This window comes from Spodoptera frugiperda, chromosome 6, assembly GCF_023101765.2.
Source record: "Spodoptera frugiperda isolate SF20-4 chromosome 6, AGI-APGP_CSIRO_Sfru_2.0, whole genome shotgun sequence".
In the NCBI taxonomy this organism is placed as follows: Eukaryota; Metazoa; Arthropoda; class Insecta; order Lepidoptera; family Noctuidae; genus Spodoptera; species Spodoptera frugiperda.
Genome location: NC_064217.1, coordinates 3,160,245 through 3,181,438, shown reverse-complemented (window position 1 = coordinate 3,181,438; position 21,194 = coordinate 3,160,245). Strand labels below are relative to the sequence as shown.

General features: G+C 34.0%; 1 protein-coding gene across 4 annotated transcripts in view; it reads right to left on the bottom strand.

Annotated features, from left to right (window-relative positions):
* LOC118267817 (connectin) overlaps positions 1 to 21,194 on the bottom strand; it is a 77,300-nt gene that overhangs the window by 1,047 nt on the left and 55,059 nt on the right. The window contains exons 1-2 of one of the 4 annotated variants that reach the window (XM_035582041.2): positions 12,766 to 12,847; positions 107 to 1,148 (exon numbers count right to left, since the gene is read on the bottom strand). In XM_035582041.2, the coding sequence (XP_035437934.2) occupies positions 107 to 1,127 (1,021 nt within the window). In that variant the 5' untranslated portion in view covers positions 1,128 to 1,148; positions 12,766 to 12,847. Of the gene's footprint in view, positions 1 to 106; positions 1,149 to 5,614; positions 5,768 to 9,198; positions 9,372 to 12,765; positions 12,848 to 21,194 lie in introns of those variants that run through there. The other 3 variants (XM_035582039.2, XM_035582042.2, XM_035582040.2) reach the window with 3 other exon arrangements.

Here is a 21,194-nt window from a genome sequence, read left to right as displayed (position 1 = left end):
ATTGGGTACTTACTTTACTTTTAAGCATTTTTTTTTTAGAGGTATAACAAATTCAAATACTGGAAACTACATATTTTCTAGAAAAAAAAACGAAATAATATCTCACCTTCCACATCCAAGCTACTAATATTGCCGTAGAAGTTTTTCAATATTGGTGCCATCACTTGGGGCTTCAGTTCAATAAGCAGATTGCTTTTTAAATTTAACATTGTTAACGATTTCAGTCCTTCAAATGTTTTAACATTTTCAATAGCAGTGAGTTTGTTGTGTGCCAAGTTTAAGACATTCAGCTGTCCCAAACCGTTGAACGCTTTTTCGTCCAGCATCTGAATTTTATTCTCTTCCAAATTCAATGTTTTAAGGTTGGTCAAAGGCAAAAATGTATTGTCTCCGATCACTTCAAGGTTGTTACTACTGAGATCCAGTTTTTGCAAGTTTCTAAGTCCTGAAAACGTCTCGCTGTTCAAACTAAACAGACCATTTCTGTCTATTTCCAGTTCTTTTAAGTTTATTAAATGTACAAACGCCTTATCATGTATTGTGGTTATTTTATTATTTGTCAGATACAGTGTTTCTAGTGATGGTAGTTCAATGAATACATCTCTATTTATCTCGATTATGTTGTTGGAGTCCAACCCGAGAACTGATAAATCTCTGTGATGAGCAAAAGCATGCCTTTTCAATATTTTTATTTGATTGTCACTTAACATTATTTCTTCAACTAGGCTCAAATTGGCAAAAGCATAAGCATCGATTCTTTCAATGTTGCCATATTTCACTTCAATTTTTAATAACTTATTCGTATGTTTTAAAGCGTTCGTGGGTATGTAGGGAATTGCGATGCCCCTGGTGTTGGAGACAGTGAGTTTAGTAATGTCTTTTAAAATTTCAAAATTGTCCCAAGTTTTGTCGTCTGTTGGAACGTCTTTTTTAACCATGTGACAACTTGCACTTCGTATCAAGTTCGCGTTTCCAGCCTGGATACAGTAACATTGTACGGCGTTTGTATTGTTGTATATGGGATCACATATGCTTGCTGAAGTTTCACGCTTTTGATAATGGTACGACTTTGCTTCGGCGAACATCGATGTGGCGAAGGCAAGAGTTAATATTCTCCAGAACGCCATTTTTGTTCTTGATATCTGCACCTGGAAATGAAAATTAAGTAATTTAATAAAAAAATTATTACATATTTCAAATGATCGTGTCAATTTTGTTGATTGTTGTCAAAGATTACATTTTTCTATTGGACATTGTTTATTGTTGTAATTACAATAACTATAATCCATTTTTTTTCTCTTCTTTATTTGCCTAAATTATGACTAGACATCATAAGAATTTTTCAATCTACTCATATAGGTAATTAGGTACATTAATGCAGGTTTACAAAATATTACTTTAAAGAATTTAAAACAAAAGGTGTAAACAACATTCCTAAATATTCAAGTTACTGAGCTACTTATAAAATGTAGAACATTCAAGTGATTTAGAAAAAGCGTTATTGGCATTGGGCTTAAGTAAAGTCCCGACACTCCGGCAAAGATCGACAGCCATTTCTCAAATGGGATTTAGTTAACTTCGTAACTTTGTACCAGGTGGCGGCCGGAGCCTTGCCACATTACGTGTTATTTTACACAAATTGAAATGCTTCTACTTTTGCTTGCACCTAGCTTCAATTTTTTTTCCTACTAGGCACATTACCTACTTAATGTATCCCATGTTTTGTATATTATCTTCAACTGTAATTACTACTGTAATTACTACGTAAAACAATCAAACAATATTTTAATAATACGTTAGTTGATAATAAAGGATTGAATCATCCAATGACTTCTCCCGCTGGCGAGGCGAGTGACAGACTCTTATTAACTAAAAACTACCCTGTTCCTACTCCTGCCTTTCGAACCGGAGCACTGGTAACCGGCTAGGTAGTCCATAGCTCCGAAGAAAACGAGTCACTGGATAATTTCACCCCCCCTAAAGAAAAGATGTATGAGAATATTATATTTACTTATAACGAACTATAAGTATTCATGTTTAGTTCTAAAACTTATTATTATGGGTGTCCATGCCCACGTTATGTGAAATACTTACTTGCCAATTTATGTACCCATAGTTGGTACGTCCGTACCTACATAAATCAGTAAGTAATACCACACACGTTGCGTCGTATTGATAAAAATAAATCTATTAAGTACCTATTAAAATCTCATAATTTTCATTTTAAAAAAGGGCCTTTATTTTAGTCGCTCCGGTACATAACATTGCATGATATTGTCATGATGCGTAGAAGTTCACGTCTTTTATACTTTTTTTACAAGATAATACCTATTTAAGCATTTAACCCTTAAAAGCGGAGTTTAAACAAAACATCTGCTACGAATGAACTAGAGTAATAATATTTTTGAGATTAACACAAAATTAGGTCGTTTATACCACCTGTGCGCATGACTAACACCGACTAAAACTGCCATCAGGGTAATTACATTATATTAACCCTTCTTGTAATGTTTTACTGACGAAAAGTTTGCTTTCTGACCCTTTTTGGAGTTTCGTTCCTACTTCAAACCATGCGGTAGTAAGTAATAATTTTATCGGCAGTTTTTAAGCGTAGATAGTATTTATTAAACTTTATTGTTTCAGAAATGAATTATATTTTTAATTCAATCAAATCTTAGTATCTTAATCATAATTATAATAAATGCAAAAGTTTGTGTGTATGTTTGTAACTCAAACACGTTAAAACGAATGAAGAGATTGGAATAAGGGAAGATAATGGTCTGGAATAAGACATTGGCTGCTTTTTATTCCACGGGAACGCGATTGAAGTCGCTGGCAGAAGCTGGTATTATGATATTTATAAATCAATAAAACGAATGCAGAATGTATTGTAATGTAAAACTTAATAAGAAGTTTTGTAAATTAAACCATTTAAATGACTTATAACAGTAAAGGCTAGATACTTAATAGAGAAATAGTACATTAAAAAAAAAACAAAATACAGACTCCAAATCTGGACTATTTACTAATCAAAGCCCAGTTGGCGAACAGTTAGACGCTAAAAATTTCACTAACAACGAACAAACACAAATTCAACCTGAATCATCAATTATGAAACATTAAAAAGTTAAATAAGGTTGTTCAAACATTTATCAGCTTGTATGGTGCTTGTAACAGTTAACTGTAGAACGGAACAGTGATTGATGGTGGGAATTTAATAGCCCAGTGTGTGTTAGATATGATAATAAATGAAACTACCGCGAACGGAGGGTTGACTAGGTTATGAGCTTACGAGAAACACACGGTCCTGAATTTGATGTGGCGTGACTTTTGATGATGCGACTTTTTAAGTCATTGATTGCCAATAGAAAACTGTTGAAGGCAAATCCTCCGCTAACGTCGGTCACCGGTGACTCCCGTGGCGTTTTAAGTGTTGATACATCATTAATTTAATTTAGATCACTCTCTTTCTAATAGAAGTCTAAACAAGCGGACGTTGAAGTATTTTTCTTAAAGAAGCTTTGGCCGTTTTTGAACTATCTGTCTACTGTCGTTTTAATTTTTTTTTTTGTTCAAGACAATCATTCATGTCCCTGGGACGCGCCGGACTTCAATGTTTCGGTGTTTTCATGGTCGTTTCTACTGTAGATCCTGGCTTACAGGAGTTGCAGCGGTATGGGAGGTTGCAGCGGGCTTGTACCATAAACAAAAAAACTTAAATTGATCAAGAGATTTTGGATTGTAAAACCACGTGTATGAACTACCTCTAAATGCTAGATTGCAACGCTCAAGCCATTTAACACCTACACTGCTTTAGTAATCCAGACTAGTTTGGCTTAATTTGCAATTTGCTTATCTAACTTGTGTATTATAAGACCATAATCTATTTTGCGGTTTATACCGTTACATAGTAACCGTTGCGTTGGACATATTCCAACTAAGATTGCTAATGACTTTTTGTTCACTTGCATTGCAAATCAAACAGAAACTAACTGTTTTGTTCTGGCAGATACTACTGTATCTGATTAACTATATCCTCGTGCCAACAGAGTCATTAAGAATGTCTATCATCACCATCATAGCCCTTAACAGATCCTAGTAGACTGAGCTGACATTGAGCACTGTGGGCAACGGACTTAGCTGAGCTATGTTTTTATATGGAAAGTTGCGAGTTTGCGACCTATTGACACGTGCTATAGATGGCGGCTCTTCTATCGTTACATCGCATACTAAAGCTGCTAAATAGCTTAGTATTAGTAGAAACCATGTGACCGTTTTCTCTGATACTATGCTATGAAGCTGTATGAGTAAGATGTGCTATGAAGATGCGCCACCGCAACGTAGCTGTGCGAGGAAGTTGCGCAGCTGGAGTATACAATGTATTGAAGTAGAAAACCATCCATAGCACGCATCTTTCAATATAAAAATCATAGCTTAACTGAGTTCGTTTCCACTAGTGCTAAAGCTATATGTGCCAATGAATATGATTGGTGGAAGCCAAAAGCATCCATCCATCCATCCCTGGTGGAAATGCTCACTAACAAACTCAGATATCCGGAGCTGCGGACTACCTAGCGGGTTTACCGGGGCTCCGGCTCGAAAAGCAGGAGACGGAACGGGGTGGTTTTTAGTCAGTAAGAGTCTGACACTAAGGCGGGAGAAGTCATTGGATGATTTTCCCCGCTCAAAAAAAAAAAAAAAAACAAGTTCAGATACCTACAGAAATGTGGACCTAGTGAGCGATTGGTATAACATAATAAACGTGCGTATGTTCCCACATTTCACTATTTATCTGCGCTAAATACATCGCAGCGTAACTTTAGACAGGAAGGACATGTAAAGGGTTGACGGTAATTCGTAGTCTTGTTTCATTAGAGATAAGAGTCACATTTAACTAGTACCTACAGTAGGCAATTAATAATATTTTGACATACACAACGTAACGTCACGCCTTTTATCCCCGAAGGGGTAGGCAGAGGTGCACATTACGGCATGTAGGTAATGCTTTTTTATTATTTTTTTATTAAAAACTATTACTGGCCTTTTTTAAAAAAAACTCAGTAGTAGGAAGCACGGAGATTGGAATTGTGCCCAGTATATGGCAATATGCTCACTCCTTATTACATGGGACTTACAACACAAATGGTGAAAAGTGGGTGTAGGTGGGCATATTTCATATTAAATAGTAACATAAAAACAGACAGGACTGTTATTGCTATTAATCAAGTGATCGCAAGAGCGACTTTTGAGCAAGGGGTGAGTCTACCCTAAGGGATTGTAATGTTCTAAATAAAAACGTTTACTTTTTAATTTTATTATAGCACTGAATGATTGTGAAATGACTTACAAAAACATCCACCTACATGTTAGAAAGCGCAAATACATCTAGTTCATCAGCCTCCATATTAAAAACAAATGATTAACGACATGACAAAAATATCGATTGGAGTAAACAGAGTTTATGGATCCGCCATACGAAAACGTTTCCTTATGCGTAGGCGTAATATACACAAATGTGTGTTAGAAACAATTTATAGTCTTGCCTGCTAAGGATTTTCTAATATCTAAGGCTACTAATATAATATTAATGACACTGTTGAATTTTTAGAATTACCTTAAAACTTGTAGCTTTATATCGAGATCAAATCTTCAGTTTCGTCCTAATGTCAGTAGTTTTACACGCCATCTGAGCTCCTCAACCCGTTAAGAGTATGGTATCACATTCTTGAATACTCTTGGGATGGCCACGCATCTACAAAGCCACCTTGACTAGTTGCTTAACCTCTTGATAAAACTGCGCCCTAAGTACCGAACAGATCAAGTAAGTTCTAAAATCAAGAGACAATACAGGCTATTGTTTGTAAACTATACTGTGAAAATTTTCTGACAAAGACATTGATGAAACTGTAGATATAAACATACCACATGTACAATATACAGTGCTATGTAGTCTTAGTAGAAACATTAATTAATCATTTAACCTATGTTATAGTTATTTTCAGAAATATTCGGTGTTTTAGACCTACAAGAGATTCTACGTGAACCCGTTTGATAAACTTTTGATAGGTCATCAAATAATAGGGAAGATGACTCATTTTTATTTTAATGTCCGTCTTGTAGATTATTTTGAAATATTAGACACGTACTTATTTACTATATGAAATATCACGTAACGTCACTTCTATGTACATTTTATACGTAGTTCAAATGACTTATTTGCTCCCACTCCTAAACTTTGATTCGTTTTATGTAAGTATTGTTATCTTATATTACAAAATAAAAAAATACGTGTCAAATATAACTAACTTAACTAACGAACTAAATAGATTTTTAATTTTGTTATCATCCCTATTGCTGTTAAAAGACTCAATTTAGTCGTACAGTATATAACACCAGTGTCAGTCAGTATACAGAGAGCTCTAGAAACAATTCCTTTACAAAGTTACTGCAGGAACACGGGAAGATTAAGAAAAAAACAGATGCACAAGAATTCACATGAACTCGGTACCAGTGTCGAAAATAACAAAATGAAATTCCGCGCTCGCGAACTTTCTTCGTTACTTGGAATAGTTGCGAAATAACACAAGTCGACATGCTTATGATGTCATAATAAAAGTAGCTTCACTTCTACACGGTTCCTCCATTTTCTGTGTACTTACGTGCATGTATTATTAAAGTGTACGCTCTGTTGTGTGTTTAATTAGATTTACTTGTCAATTTGATGTAGCCTGCCAGACAATCGAATCACGTCAATCCAATATGTGTACATATTAATTCATGATGTGTACCTACTCAAGTGTAGGAAATGTAGGTACTGTCCGTAATTAATTGCCTCGTTGATCGAGTGGTCGCTAGTGCGACTGCCGGTCAAGGGGTTTTGGCATCGATTCCCGGGTCTGGTAAAGTATTACTGGGTTTTTTTCGGTTTTTCGTAAATTTTTCAGTAGTAGCACGGAGTCTGGTGTGCCAAGAATATGGCAATAGGCTCATCTACTATTACATGGGACTTATAACACAAACGATGAGAAGTAGGTTTACATTCTACAGTGGCATTACGAGCCGTGATGTGTCTACCCCTTCGGGGATAAAAGGCGTGGCGTTACTGACTGTCAGTAATTAATTAAAGTCTGTAGACTGTAGAGTTTTGAGCGTGTATTGTGTTGACTGTTTAGTAAATCAATCAGATCCAATCTTTTTTGATGATCTAGTTATTTGCGTAAAAACAAAAATTGCTGGATTTGTGGGATTTGCGCTAATATTTTACCCAGATCCACGCAATTTTCTTAGCTATGCGAATAGCTAGTTGTGTTCTTTGAGATGATATGGACGGCGTATTTTTATAGAAATTATTTTAATCACACCGAATGCAATCTAAGGTGTTTTGACAACCTGTTTGTATATTACTTTAATACTTTAATTATGTATTTTAGTTTAGACCAATCACGATCATTATATTATATGTATAAACGCAAAGAATTAATTCCCGACATTCTTACATAGGACAAGTACATGAACTTGGCAAACAACTGAAATTGAACAAAACATATGTGACAGTTGTTTAATTTCATCTCTAATCAGTTATAGAATTATTTGATTTTTCATTTAAATATTTACATCGAATAAACAAGTGACTAAAAAAATCTAGTTGGTAAGTAATTTAGATTATCTACTTTTTTATTCTGATAAATCGGAGGTAATCCTAAAATCATTTAAATTTTGTAGCGAAAGACGAGATAGCAGACAGAAAACCAGTATTAAGTGTAAGGTACAGGCGCCTAATAAGGCCCACCTTATAAAGTAAAGAAATAACATATTGGAAATTGTAACCGCTTCGAGAAAAGGTAGGTAGTGCCCTTGCGCTTCGCTTGGCTCATCTGGGCGGCACTCCCGTGCCTCCAGATATATTTATTCGAAAATCAAGACATCCAAAAATGTAATCCAGTTTAGGCATTTTAACACAAATATAAACACTTTTTTAAAACGTGGTATTAGGCCATCTTAGGAACCGGGCCGGCGACTGTACCTAAGCATATTTGTATATACGTACTAACTTTTGAAATACAGAAAATAATTAAAAATTAATATAGGTACACTATGGATGTATAGATTTGGTAACTCGATATGCATAGGTATAATAATATAATTATGTAGATGAAGATCATAGATTAGAATTTCATTGGATGCACGCAATTTGCAATATCGATCAGTGAATTGCTTTTGAGCTTGACTAATGAATTCATTTGAATACATTTAGAAAGCGAATATCTATGTATATCATGTTAAAGAGATCTAGTTAATGTATCTACAGCTAATAATATTATTTAATTATTTTTGGCACAGGGGGCAAACGAACAGACGAATCAACTGATGGTAAGCGATCAGCGCCACCCATGAACAACATCAGAGGAGAATCACAAGTGCGTTTTAAGGATTAATATAAAAAAAAAACAAAAATTTCAATCTTTTATTAGCTAGTTGCTAACTTGCTAACGATAATGAAATTGATCCAAAACACTTGAACCCACTGGATAACACCACAAAAATTTAAGTTGTAATATTTAGTTTCCAATTACGCCTGGTGTCCGGAAGGCTCACCCCCCATTACATGGTACTTATAACATAAATGGTAAAAAGTGGGTGTACATTATACAGTGGCATTACGTGCTGTAATGTGCTGCGTACCCCTTCGCGGATAAATAGTGTGACGATACAGAGACTACCGCAAAAACACTGGATATTATAGATCTTTTTGACAGGAAATACAGAATGAATACCTAAGTCGATCTTAAATAAGTTTCAGGCTAAGTTTTTAGACAACTCACTTTTCTTAAATAATAGTTTCACAGGTGAACGTGTTACCTTTCAATAACATTACAATTACAAATTTTAAATTTAGGTTTTTACGACAAGGTAATATCTAGACGTACGATTTATTTACGTTACTTAAGTTTTTTGTATATTTAAAATCATAAAAGTAGCACCTTTGGTTTACTTGTACCAAAACACCAAAATATGACCAATTCTAGACAAAAAATTCAAAAATAACATGTTTTATTATTACCTGTCAACATAGGATATACTAACAATACATTTGATTTTTATTTTTAACATAGGATATTTACTCGTATTCATTCGTTTACAACAAATTGATATTTAAAAACTTCTTTTCTTTAAAGAAAAAATCTCACACAGCCTTACCTTTCCAATCTTTCAAAACTAAAAACCACAAAACAATCGCTTTCAACACACAATACACTAAGCCATAAAAACAGGCAAGTTTAACATTAGAAAAAAATAAAAACAAAAATCACAGTTTCTTGCATTATTCGAGTAACACGTGTTTATCGCGCCACAGCCGAGTATGAACTAAACTGTGGACCGTGTACATGCACCAACATGTTCTAATTAGGAGTACAATAGATGTTTATATATTTTTGTAAATATTATGGGTCTTTAAGATTTTAAACGGATAATGTCGTTGCAACAATCTATTGAATGAATCGATGTTAGGGGGGCAGTGTATAATAAATAAACACACCGACTGCAATGTGAATTAGGCTATTTGGTTTGGTGGTGAGAATGATGAAGACAAGACTACTACTACCTACAATTTGTATGTTTTTAATAGTTAAGTTACCTGACTATCAAAACTGAATATAATAAAATGTAGATATTGTTAGAATGTAATAATTTTATTACATATATCAGTAGCTACATTTGTAACTACTGATTTATACTGCACGGAGTAACTCTTTTATGTGATCCACAAATTGTTCTTTATAAAACTTGGCGTCATGAACTTGTATGTTTGTAATCGCAACCACGACACAGGATATAATCGTAATGTTTTTTTAAAAGAGAAAGAGGAAAACAATAACTTATGTTTGTTCGATGATTTAAGTATAAACCGGTGTGCTTACGTACGAATAAAAGTATTATAGAGCTTTAAAATATTACAAACTAAGCGAAGATGTACGTATAATCTATATGTATATTCAATACCTGTATATAAAAGTATAATATTTAAGAAATTATCTTCACGCGTTTACGAGTTAATTTTAGTGCGAAACCCAGACATTTTCATAAGAAATTTGGATTTTCCATTAGTCAACAAATACTTTATATTTAGTACGGCCAGAAAGCGGCTTCACTAGCTCGGTAGAGCTCGTAAAAATGAATTCGCGATACTTCGATGATCGATGATGGCAATTCTACTGTTAGTGTTACCATCAACTTATGAACTGAAGAAAAATGTTCTCGAAGAGAACTTATTTCCTTTTTAACGAAAAGAAATATTAATGTAATGATAGTATTGTCATTTTTTGATTTATAAAATGTTGGAAGTGTTACATTTTTGGGTGATTGATTGACTTTATAGATATTGTTTGTAATATTTTTGAGAAAACGTTATATTTAATGCAGTTAAATAACTTTTCTTCTTGTAATATATTTAAAGTTAAAATATACAAATAACTTAGGAATATTTTCTATATCTAAAAGAGTATTAGATTGGTCGAAGAAATGGTTTGCTAGAGGAAAGAATTCTGCGAAAAAAAAAATATAAAAAAAAGATGGATTTAAATGAAATAACTATATTTTTCTAGCTCATTATATAGTGCAAACAAAATGTAGAAATAAGTACCTACATGTTAATAACTGTAAATTCCCATCATATTTTGAGACAATAGTCCAAATACATATCTTTGCACTTAATTGTACAAATATTTATAGGTAATACAAGTTCCTTTACAGTACACGGCAATTCCTACCTAATGAGGAACATTATAACGACTTTAATCGTATGAAACGTTAATTGCACTGTGACTCGCCCACAGTTCTCTATTTCAAGCGAGTTTTAGTCCAGCCTAGAGTAAACTACAATTACATACCATTTATAATATCGCGCCCTCTTTACATAAGGGAAAAGCAGAGGTGTTTTAAAACATTATTGCTTTTTGTTCTTGATCTTTACGTGTACTGAGAATGGCGTAGTCTATAGAGCTAAAATTATATTAATAAACATAGAATCGTCATCATCTCAAATACCATCACTGCTAATAGTACCTCTGTACCTCTACCATGATTTTGAAGCAATAGTGTTTATCGATAGTCGCTAACGACGACGTAAATTTTTTGTTTGGCAAATTTTACAACGCCTCTACCGGTCACCTGTCCGGAGCTGCGGACTACCTAGCCGGATTACCGGGGCTCCAGCTGGAAAAGCAGGAGAAACGGGGTGGTTTTTAGTCAGTAAGAGTCTTGATGACTTTCACCCCTGAAAAAAAAATCGGTCACCTGTGGAACTGACATCGCTCATATAATAAAACTACGTCTTCGCTAGATACTATCGACAAATACTATTGCTTCAAACTCATGGTAGAGGTACTGTTCCCTTCTTCTTTAAGAAGAGGTTTACTATAACCAGCTTGGCAGTCGACCATTAGTCACTGAATGTTAAAAGGATTCTGCTACCTAACCTGCAATGAATACTTCAAACTTCAAAGAATTCGAACAAACGTTTGATATTTAAATATTTGAATTCGGAATAGTGAAGCCGAAATAACGGAAAACATCTGTTTTCAATGTGCAGTTCCCTAGGGAACTATGATTTATCTCGGCGTTGCGAATGTTTAAGAAAAACATTGCAACTGCTGCTGTTGAAAACTAGGTAACATACAGACTCTTCTTACTAATACTCGTATTATAAATTATCCAGGGTCCATAATTGTTTTACCTGTAAGACTCAAACATCTATGTACGTTCTATGACAATTTGTGAGTTTATGTGTATGTTTGTTACTCAATCACGTCAAAACGGCTGAAGGGATCGGGATGAAATTTGGAATAGGGGTAGATTATGGTCTGGAATAACACAAAGAATACTCTACTCCTGTCCCGGGTGATATTAGAGCCGACTAAGGTGTTGTATTGCCGACAAAGCAATTCGCGACCCAGTAGACCAAAAGTCTTTTTGTTACAAGTACCTATAACATTTTTAACTTCAATTCTCAATGGTATAAGTAAAAGAAAAATACCAAAGATATTCGAATCCCAAATGCGTGCTGAAAATTAACGTTTAAAAGTTAGAAGTGCAAAAATTGTTCGAGAATTTTCAAGAGACCCGATTATTAGTATTTGGGACGTCGAAGTTTTCATATAAAAATTAAAAGACGCGACAATATTGCTTTGTGGTGTAGGTGTAGGTAAATTCTTTGTATTCAGAAATATGTGTTGGGAAGAACAAGATATTAAAAATAAAGGAAGACGGTGACAGGGAAAGAATACCCTGTGTGTTTACATTTATTGCGTTTCTTATATAAAAGAAAGATTTCCAGTAATGTGATGGGAATATAATCATCATGCCTGTCTTTGACTATAGGTACATGTATAGACTAGAAGTTTATGTACCGTACAATTAAACTTTCTATTACTTTTAAAACTAGATTCTTACGAACATTTTTAAACATATTTTATATAATTCATCGCCCATGCCTCAGAACTAATTGTAGATTTAAAAAAAGATCTATAAGTAGACATTATAAAGCTCCTTATCAAAAATATAGTATATGGGTATAAATAAATAAAAATGCACTTCGTAATGTAAAATGTCTTTAAAATATGACGACAAATTTTGTACTTTACAAATGTACAAAATGATATGTCAGCATATGTACGAGTATTTAGGTACAAAATGTTGTTACGTGTGTCGGAGCTTTTAGCTAAATTGTAGCTCTTGTTGAATGTCAGACGAAACTATGTAACTTACATTTTAAGCAGGCTGTATAATGAAGTACAGGCTGTTTTATTCTGCAACAGTTTTTCGGTTGGTTCTTGATCTAGTATTATAAAAATAGTGGCTTGACTTATTTTTAATTTTAATGCATCGTTGCCGTTGTACCAGTTGTTAACTAGTGTGAAGTGAGTATTAATAGGGCGGGAAATCATCCAATGACTTCTGAAAGCAATATTTGATACTCTGGCTATCTTACTTATAGTCTTATACTCATATATTTTAGTCTTGAATATTCCTTTAGCTTCTATCAGATTCATACATTTAACAATAAAGCAAATAAGCAAGCCGATTAACCGTACTCTGGACTACAATAAAGTCTGCATAATAGTAATATGTGCATAATAATTCCAACTAATAACAACATTAAGTCATAAAACTGCAATTAATTAGAACTTACAATAAAAATATTTCTATTTGCTACATAAATTAATAATAAAGCATTATTTAATGCATTTAAGAGAGAGCTTATCAGTAATGAGAGCTTATTATAAGACCGTTGACCCATAGCGATAATAATAGACGTAACGTTCAACCTTTTTTATCATTAACTTTTATGGGAATGGGCATTGGTCTAAACAGATGCACAGCACATCAAGTTATACCATTGCTTTAAAGAACTTTGAACCTTATTGCGGAATGATATGGTTTAATATCTATTGATAATGGTTAGTCAGGGCAGTTTGGTAAACTCATTTATACTCATATCTAGTTAGAAGAGAATTGTATAAAACAAATAATAATGAATGAATCATCATTGAATAACAAATAACGCAGTAAGAATTTGTTTTCGCAAATTGTAATTCATCATCTATATTTAGTTAGGTATGGTATGTATGTTGCAACTCCGTAGACAGACAAAAATGAAAAAAAACATAGCATAAAATATGATAAATCTATACATATAATAAAATCGTAGAAAAGTGCTGTCTGTACATTGAAAATAAAAATAAAAAAAATAGCAGGGGTTATTGTTATGTCGATGTCGAACCCAAAAATGTAATTAACTTTTTTTTGTCTGTTTGTCTGTTTGTCTGTTCGTCTGTGCGCGCTAATCTCAGAAACGGCTGATCCGAGTTGGATGCGGTTTTCACGAATATATTGTGGGATGCTTAAATTTACATTTAGTGTTTTTTTCATGTCAATCGGTTCATAAATAAAAAAGTTATGTCAAATTAAAGAATCACGTCGAACATTCTATGCTTATACCATTAATCTCCGCAACTATTTGACGGATTTGGTTGAAATTTGGTACAGATATAGTTTAGAACCTTAGAAAGGACATAGATATATTTTTATTTCAAAAATCAAAAAATAAAAATAAGAAATAAATTATTTATAAATAATTCTATGTCGATCGTTACACGACTTCGGTTCATGTTATTGTTTTAATTCATCGAAAAAAAGTAAATAAATAGTAAAAAGGTATGAAAAAAATAATATGAAAAACTAAACAGTGTCAACGATCACGACCTACAAACTGTTATTACAAAGGAGTGTCGAACCGAAAAAATATCCGGATCAGAAAGGATATTCGAAAATCCACGTCAAACATGTTCGACAAATCCAGGGACACACGTTTTCTCTTTCATTTCCTGTCGAATAGAAGCCCATTAACAACATAAAGGAAATAGAAAAAAGTCTTACACACATATAAAATAAATCGCACCCCTTCTAAAATTCAGTTGTTACAGAATAAAAATATAGGCCGTTACAGAGAAAGAAAGGCAGTAAGTGATATTTATTCTGAAAATGTTGTGTAGCGTATGTAATAAGTATTGTCGTAAAGTGTCGAAATAATGTTGTGTTCGTGACAATATGGGCCACTAGCTCACGAACAAATCCCGACTGTTTCTAATTTTAAGCGCCATGACATCATATTCCGATGCATTCGATCATTGAGTCACCGCTGACATGCATTGCTTATTTATGATTTTTTTCATATTTCCAGGGTTAAGCGTGGTTCTGAATTTCATTAGCCATTCAAGTTGCAATACAATAGAATTGTTTGTGCAACAAACGTGTTATTTCCTTCCGCAATTAAAAACAAATGATCATTATGTTCTCACAACTTTATTCGGTGGGACGACAGATTTGTACTTTGTCAATTCAAATCATGTACATGTCGGATAAATGTTGTGTTCGTGACAATGGGCCACTAGCTCACGCAAATCCCGACTGCCTAATTTTGAGCGCCATGACCATATTCCGACATTCGATCATTGAGTCACCGCTGACATGCATTGCTTATTTATGATTTTTTTCATATTTCGGGTTAAGCGTGGTTCTGAATTTCAAGCCATTCATGTTGCAATACAATAGAATTGTTTGTGCAACAAACGTTTATTTCCCCGCAATTAAAAACAAATGAATTATGTTCTCAAAACTTTAACGACAGATTTGTACTTTGTCAATTCAAATTATGTACATGTCGGAGAGCGTTGGTGCCATGCTTCCGACGATACCGCCAAGTCCTTTCCCAAAAGTCACAACAACGAGATGATTCTTTGTCAATCTAGCGTAATATTACTTTTTTGGTAATAAGCTTACATTACGTTATTGACTGTTATCATTATGAATGGTGACAGTCAATAATTGTGTTACCAATATTGTAAATATGGACAAACAAAGTAGATCTGATTCCTACTTATTATACATGTACTTCAATCTGACAATGATATAGCATATCTTAAACCATTCACGGGTTCTCATACAGCGGTGGAGATATTTATGTCTGATTATCAGACTTAGAAGAATTACACTTAAGCGAATTTTATTTTATTAGCCTTGATCGTCTGACTCCTTTTAAGGATTCTGCAGCCAATCTTTGTGGAAAGTGCTAAGCTTGTCCCATAATCTTCTTTTGGACCTACCGCATCGTCTCTAAACGTTGGTTATAAAGCCAAAAGTTCGAAGTGGAGCACATCCTTACAAAACAAATAAAGAGCCAAAATAGATAGAAACGGATACTAAGTGTATCTCACTTTACCTTCACCCAAATTTTCTAGTTTATCTTAGTCATAGGATGTGAATATTTATTCCCCTATTTTTAAACTAGTTAATCACACTACTATTTTCTCACGCACAGTTTCAATCTGGTGTTTGTTTATCAATTGTGAACGTAACGTCAATGAATTCATCAAGTGAACAGCTGATATCTAAATCTGTCGCGGGCATGAGATCATCGGGATTATACGAATGGTGAGCCGTAAACTATGCTTTCGACCGCAGTTTTAGTATCTTCAGAGGATTAGAAATGTGGTGGCTTTGAGATGTTTCTGATTTAAAGTTTTGAGCGATGAATATACATACTTAGATAGATAGACTGAAGATATATATAAGATACATTAAAATCATAAGAAATGGAATGATTTTGATAATCGCAACAATAAAAAAGAGAATTTTCGTACTGGTTATGATAAGTATCATTGTTGTTTAGAGTTAAATATTGTATTGGAAGACCACTTTCTTTAAAGATGATGGATCGTCTAAGTACTTCTATCTAACCTAAAAAACTTTTATGTACATATGAACTTTTAATAGTAATTATATTTCTCTGTACCTAATTTCACGTTCTACGTATTATTTCCGTACAAAAATATCCCTAACTCCGACCGTCGACAGCCGACGTTTCTAATTTAATAGCCTGCAAATGCTCAATAGGTACCGTTTTATTTGGCACTCATGACTTCCTCAATAAGATCGACATTAGAACAATTTTCTCGTTTCTTAGGGTTCAGTTCTCGATACCAGCATCTAATGTAATTGGGCGTCCCCAGTGTATTGTATTAGTTCCAAGTTAAAATGGGGCCTATGGGGTGTTGTATTCGAAACTTAAGATAAGTACCTACCAAAATTTTATTTTATTCTTTTAAAAACGTTGCCCCATACTAGGATTTTCTCCTGTGTCATGGGTGCGTTTACAAACATACAATTTCACACACACATGACACCCAGACCCGGAACAACAATTTGTGGATTACACCTATTATTTCCTACATATCATTTTTAGAAGGTATAATAACGTTTGGATACAGGACTACGTCGTTGATTGGGTGATCTCAAATGCAACTACCGAGCAACGGGCGGCTTCAATTTCCATCTAATATGCAATATCATCTTCATATCTCTGGATATTATGTGGAGCAAGAGCAACCACATATCCAGAATTGAATATTAAGGACATAATTGTGTTATATAAGGTGTTCTAAATGTATCTGCCACGGCTTTAATTACAGTAGTAAATATAAATGTTTGATTATGAGTATTCTATTTTTTTTATCATACTAAAAATCTACGTGTGCGTTTGTTATAAAAGAGCTATCTCTTTCACTGTCTCTGTCGCTTCGTCAATGAAAACAATTGCTATCAATCATGTTCATTGAAGAAGTGACACATCGTGTGTGTATATTTGGGAACCACTTTATGCAGAATAGTCAATGGTTATTAAATTTTCTTTATGTTCTCAAATTGCATTAACTGGTTCCAGGTATGAAAATTTCTTCGAACACAACACTACCTCTCATTAAAGCCGTGGCAGATACATTTAGAACACCTTATATATATATGTATTAATGAATCAGTATTGTAACCACGAATCAGGTTCATTATCAGGTCTGTCTCCCGTGAGTCACTTTAGCTCTCAATAATAAGTGGCATTGGACAAAGCTTGGATTGGATTGTCAGAAACACTACATTTGGCCTAAATCCAATTACTAATCAATGATCACACGTGTTTGTGCTTCGTTCATCCGAGTGTTGTGTACACAATTACGGACGAGGTTGCCCTGGTCAGGCAGAAAATGTTTCTAGAGGTGTTTTTATAAAGGAACTGTGAAAACATGAAACCAAGGTTTGGAAATTGAGCTGCGGACTACCTAGCGGGTTTACCGGGGCTCCGGCTGAAAAGCAGGAGTAGGAACAGGGTGGTTTTTAGTCAGTAAGAGTCTGTCACTCTCTCTCGCCTCGCCCTGGCGAGAGAAGTCATTGGATGATCTTTCCCCTTAAAAAAAGGGTTTGGAAGTTAGTAGCATTTTACCAAATACTGTCTGTTGTACAAAAACATACGAATGTAGGTACTTATATTATGCTCAATTGATTAGATTATGTAACCTAACGAGTCACGTAGGATAATTTTCTATTAAATTACTTGGAAAAATTTGCCATAAACAAAAGCGGTCCGTGAATAAATTACTCTACGAGTATAAATGAATATCAACAATACGACGAGTAGCAGTAACGATGATTACGTACAAATGAGATAAATAAGGATAAACAGTGGATGTGTAAGAAAAGTATTCTGAGTTTTGTATAGAAACCAGAAATGAAATGAAATGCTTTTGAGTAGATAGGTAGGAAGTGTCTTTTTATTTTCGGACGCCACTCATGTACACCCTCAACACCAGAGCAGCCACAGGTGCGTTGCTGGCCTTTTAAGAAGGAATACTCTCTTTTCTTGAAGGTCTTGATAGAGAATTTCTTGAAATTCTTACTGTAACGGAAAAAGCAGGAGTTTTATGTGCGTACAAAGTTGTTGATTGAATCTAGTTTCATTATAAAGGTTCAATTCGTAGGTACAGTACAGCTAGACGGTTATATTGAAATTCTTGTGCCGTATCGCAGAGCTTAGTCTCAGCTGAACGTGATTGCTCCCGCTGATTGATCTATGTTTACTGAACTGCTCACATAGATTGAAAATAGTACACAGTTGAAATAGACCCACTATTAAAATAGATATTTATAGTCCGAGCAATTATATGGGATTAGAAGAAGTGAGTTTTATAGAGTGGTTTTATAGTATTGACAGCTCTACTTCATGTTGAATCATTGTCGAATAAAGATTTTTCATTTACAATGTGTATTTTTTTCGCCTGTGGTGATATTTGTAATGTATTTTTTTTTTATAATTTATACCTTCTGGTCGTCTTTACAGTGCATTCATATGGTTTATTGCATAAACAACACTTTAACAAAATGATGCTGTTACTATGCTTTCGATTTTTTAACTTCTTCGACTTAATTTTGTTTAGACTTTCGTGAGACATACTAAACTAATTACTCTACAGTAACAGCACGACAATCGCCGTCGTCGTTGTATGCTGCTCATGAATATGAGTCTCTAGCATGGCTTGAAACTAGTCGAGTTCCTCATCTATCCTCTAACATTACGTGAGTAAGCCGATAACATAATAATTAACGTCAGACAATTAACTGCAGCCCGTAATTTATGTCCATTTGCGGACTTTGGGTCTCCTTTACACAAAAGAGGTTTACCATATTCTCCTTGTTTGCCAAGCATGATGGAATTTGCAGTCTAAAGTCAGGTTTATCAGAAAGCTCTTTGAAATTCGATTCGTAGGTTTTTATCTTACCTACTCGTATTTTACGTACACACGTACAAATATGTATGTCTTTATCGTAAATATCTTTACTATATAGTCCTAACATATTTCTATACAATATTGAATTATCTCAACAAAAGGGAAGTCTTCGTTTATCTTCTTCAGACTGTCCTTGTAATTAAAGACGGTACTATTTTCCTGATTAGGTTAACATTGAGACGCCTCATCCCGTTTTGCACAGTCTAGCAAGTTTTCCGGGTATTTGGCTAAATAAAGTAGAATAGAAATTACTTTGTTACTCCAAGATATGCGACCTGAATGTTGTGAAGAGGAAATTGGGAGAACTCTTACAAATTAACAAATACTAGATAAAAAAAATACTAGCTTGAGGAAAATTAATATTTAAGATTCCGACATATCTGTTCAAATCCAAAGACCTAAGTGTCTCTTCAAATATTAGATAACAGCTGATGCATATTTCAGTTTCGTAACCAACCAAAAATGCAACAAAACTATTCTTTAGACAACAAAGATATTTTCACTGACTTTCAACTGACATTCGCTCTTAATGATAGAAAATAAATCATGAAGAAATATTTTAACATATCTTTCTAGTCGACATGACACCGTATGACACGTCTGACTGCACTAAAACATACATACAAATAACGCAGACAAAATGACATCACTATGCATTTCAAAATCTATTGAACTTGACCAAAACTGTCCGACAATTGGACAATGGCCAGCTTTCGAATGGGTACAGCAATTAGGTTAAACAGAGACATTAATAAATAGACGGTACTGAGTAACTATTGTTTATAAGGAATTGTTTCAAACTCTTTTGACTCTCACTTTGCAAATGTTCGCTTTACATAAGCCTTAAATTTCTCAGATAGTTAGGTAGAGAAACACTGTAGTAGTTCACTTTTTGCTAAATAAACAAAAATTCTTGCATTTACTAAGAATTTCTAGAATTTAAAAAAAAATCTGGTTAGACAAGCTTAGACAAACATTGAGCTAGGTCGTCTTAAAATGTTTAAATAAAATATTTGCTTAGTAAAAAAAACGCTATTTGACAAGATAACAATTAATAGTAATTTCATTTTCTCTTTTCAAGTCAAAATTATGCATTTCAAATAGACCGGGAAGGCACTTTTGAACGTCAAAACAAATATGATAATATAAAAAAAAATATGTCTGTCGGTCAGTCCTCTAGTGAAGCTCGCTCGTTCTAAAGTGTAAATGCCTATGAACAAGAACGAGCAAGAAACTCCATAGTTTACTCTTTCTTTTTTGAATATTCGTTACAAAAGTGTTTATAATTTTATAGCTCTCGCGTTTTAACACTTGGTCGGTATAATAGAAGACAAAGCTTTTGATCGTTCATTGTATTCACAAGTTATTACTGTCAGCCAACCATGCAGGCAGCAGTACCCTTAGTATAAGTTTGCTTTACGTTAACAGTAATCGCGTGTTCGGCACACTGATTGGCCGACTCGAATGAACCAACCAATCAGGGCGCCGAACGCACCCTCGTTTCGTTTTCGTTCAACGTAATGGAAACTTGTACTAAGGGTACAGTAACGTTGTCGAACATAATATTTCCAGTTTCCACAGACACACACACACACACACACACTCAGTTGCATTTCATAGAATAACACCTACGTTTGTTAGCTTTACCTCCTTTCGAGTTTCATCACAGTTTATATTGCATACATGTATACGAATATCATTTTTCACTAGCTCTTTTCATCGTAAAATATGATATGATACAGTGCATTTCGTATCTTTTCTAGCTTCAATCTGATGTTAGCTTTGCAACTTTAGATCGTGACTTTGATTGATTTGATTTAGATATTTGTAAAATGCGATTTATCATTGCATCAATATTGTATGAATAGGTCAGCTTTACCATCAATCAGAAAATTATAAATATTAAATATGGCAAAGTTTTGTCTCTAAATACTTAATAGGTATCTACTTTTTTCATCTTCAAATTTCATCTTGATCCCTGCAGCCGTTTTGATCTTTGATGTGATTAAGTAACAAACATTTTAG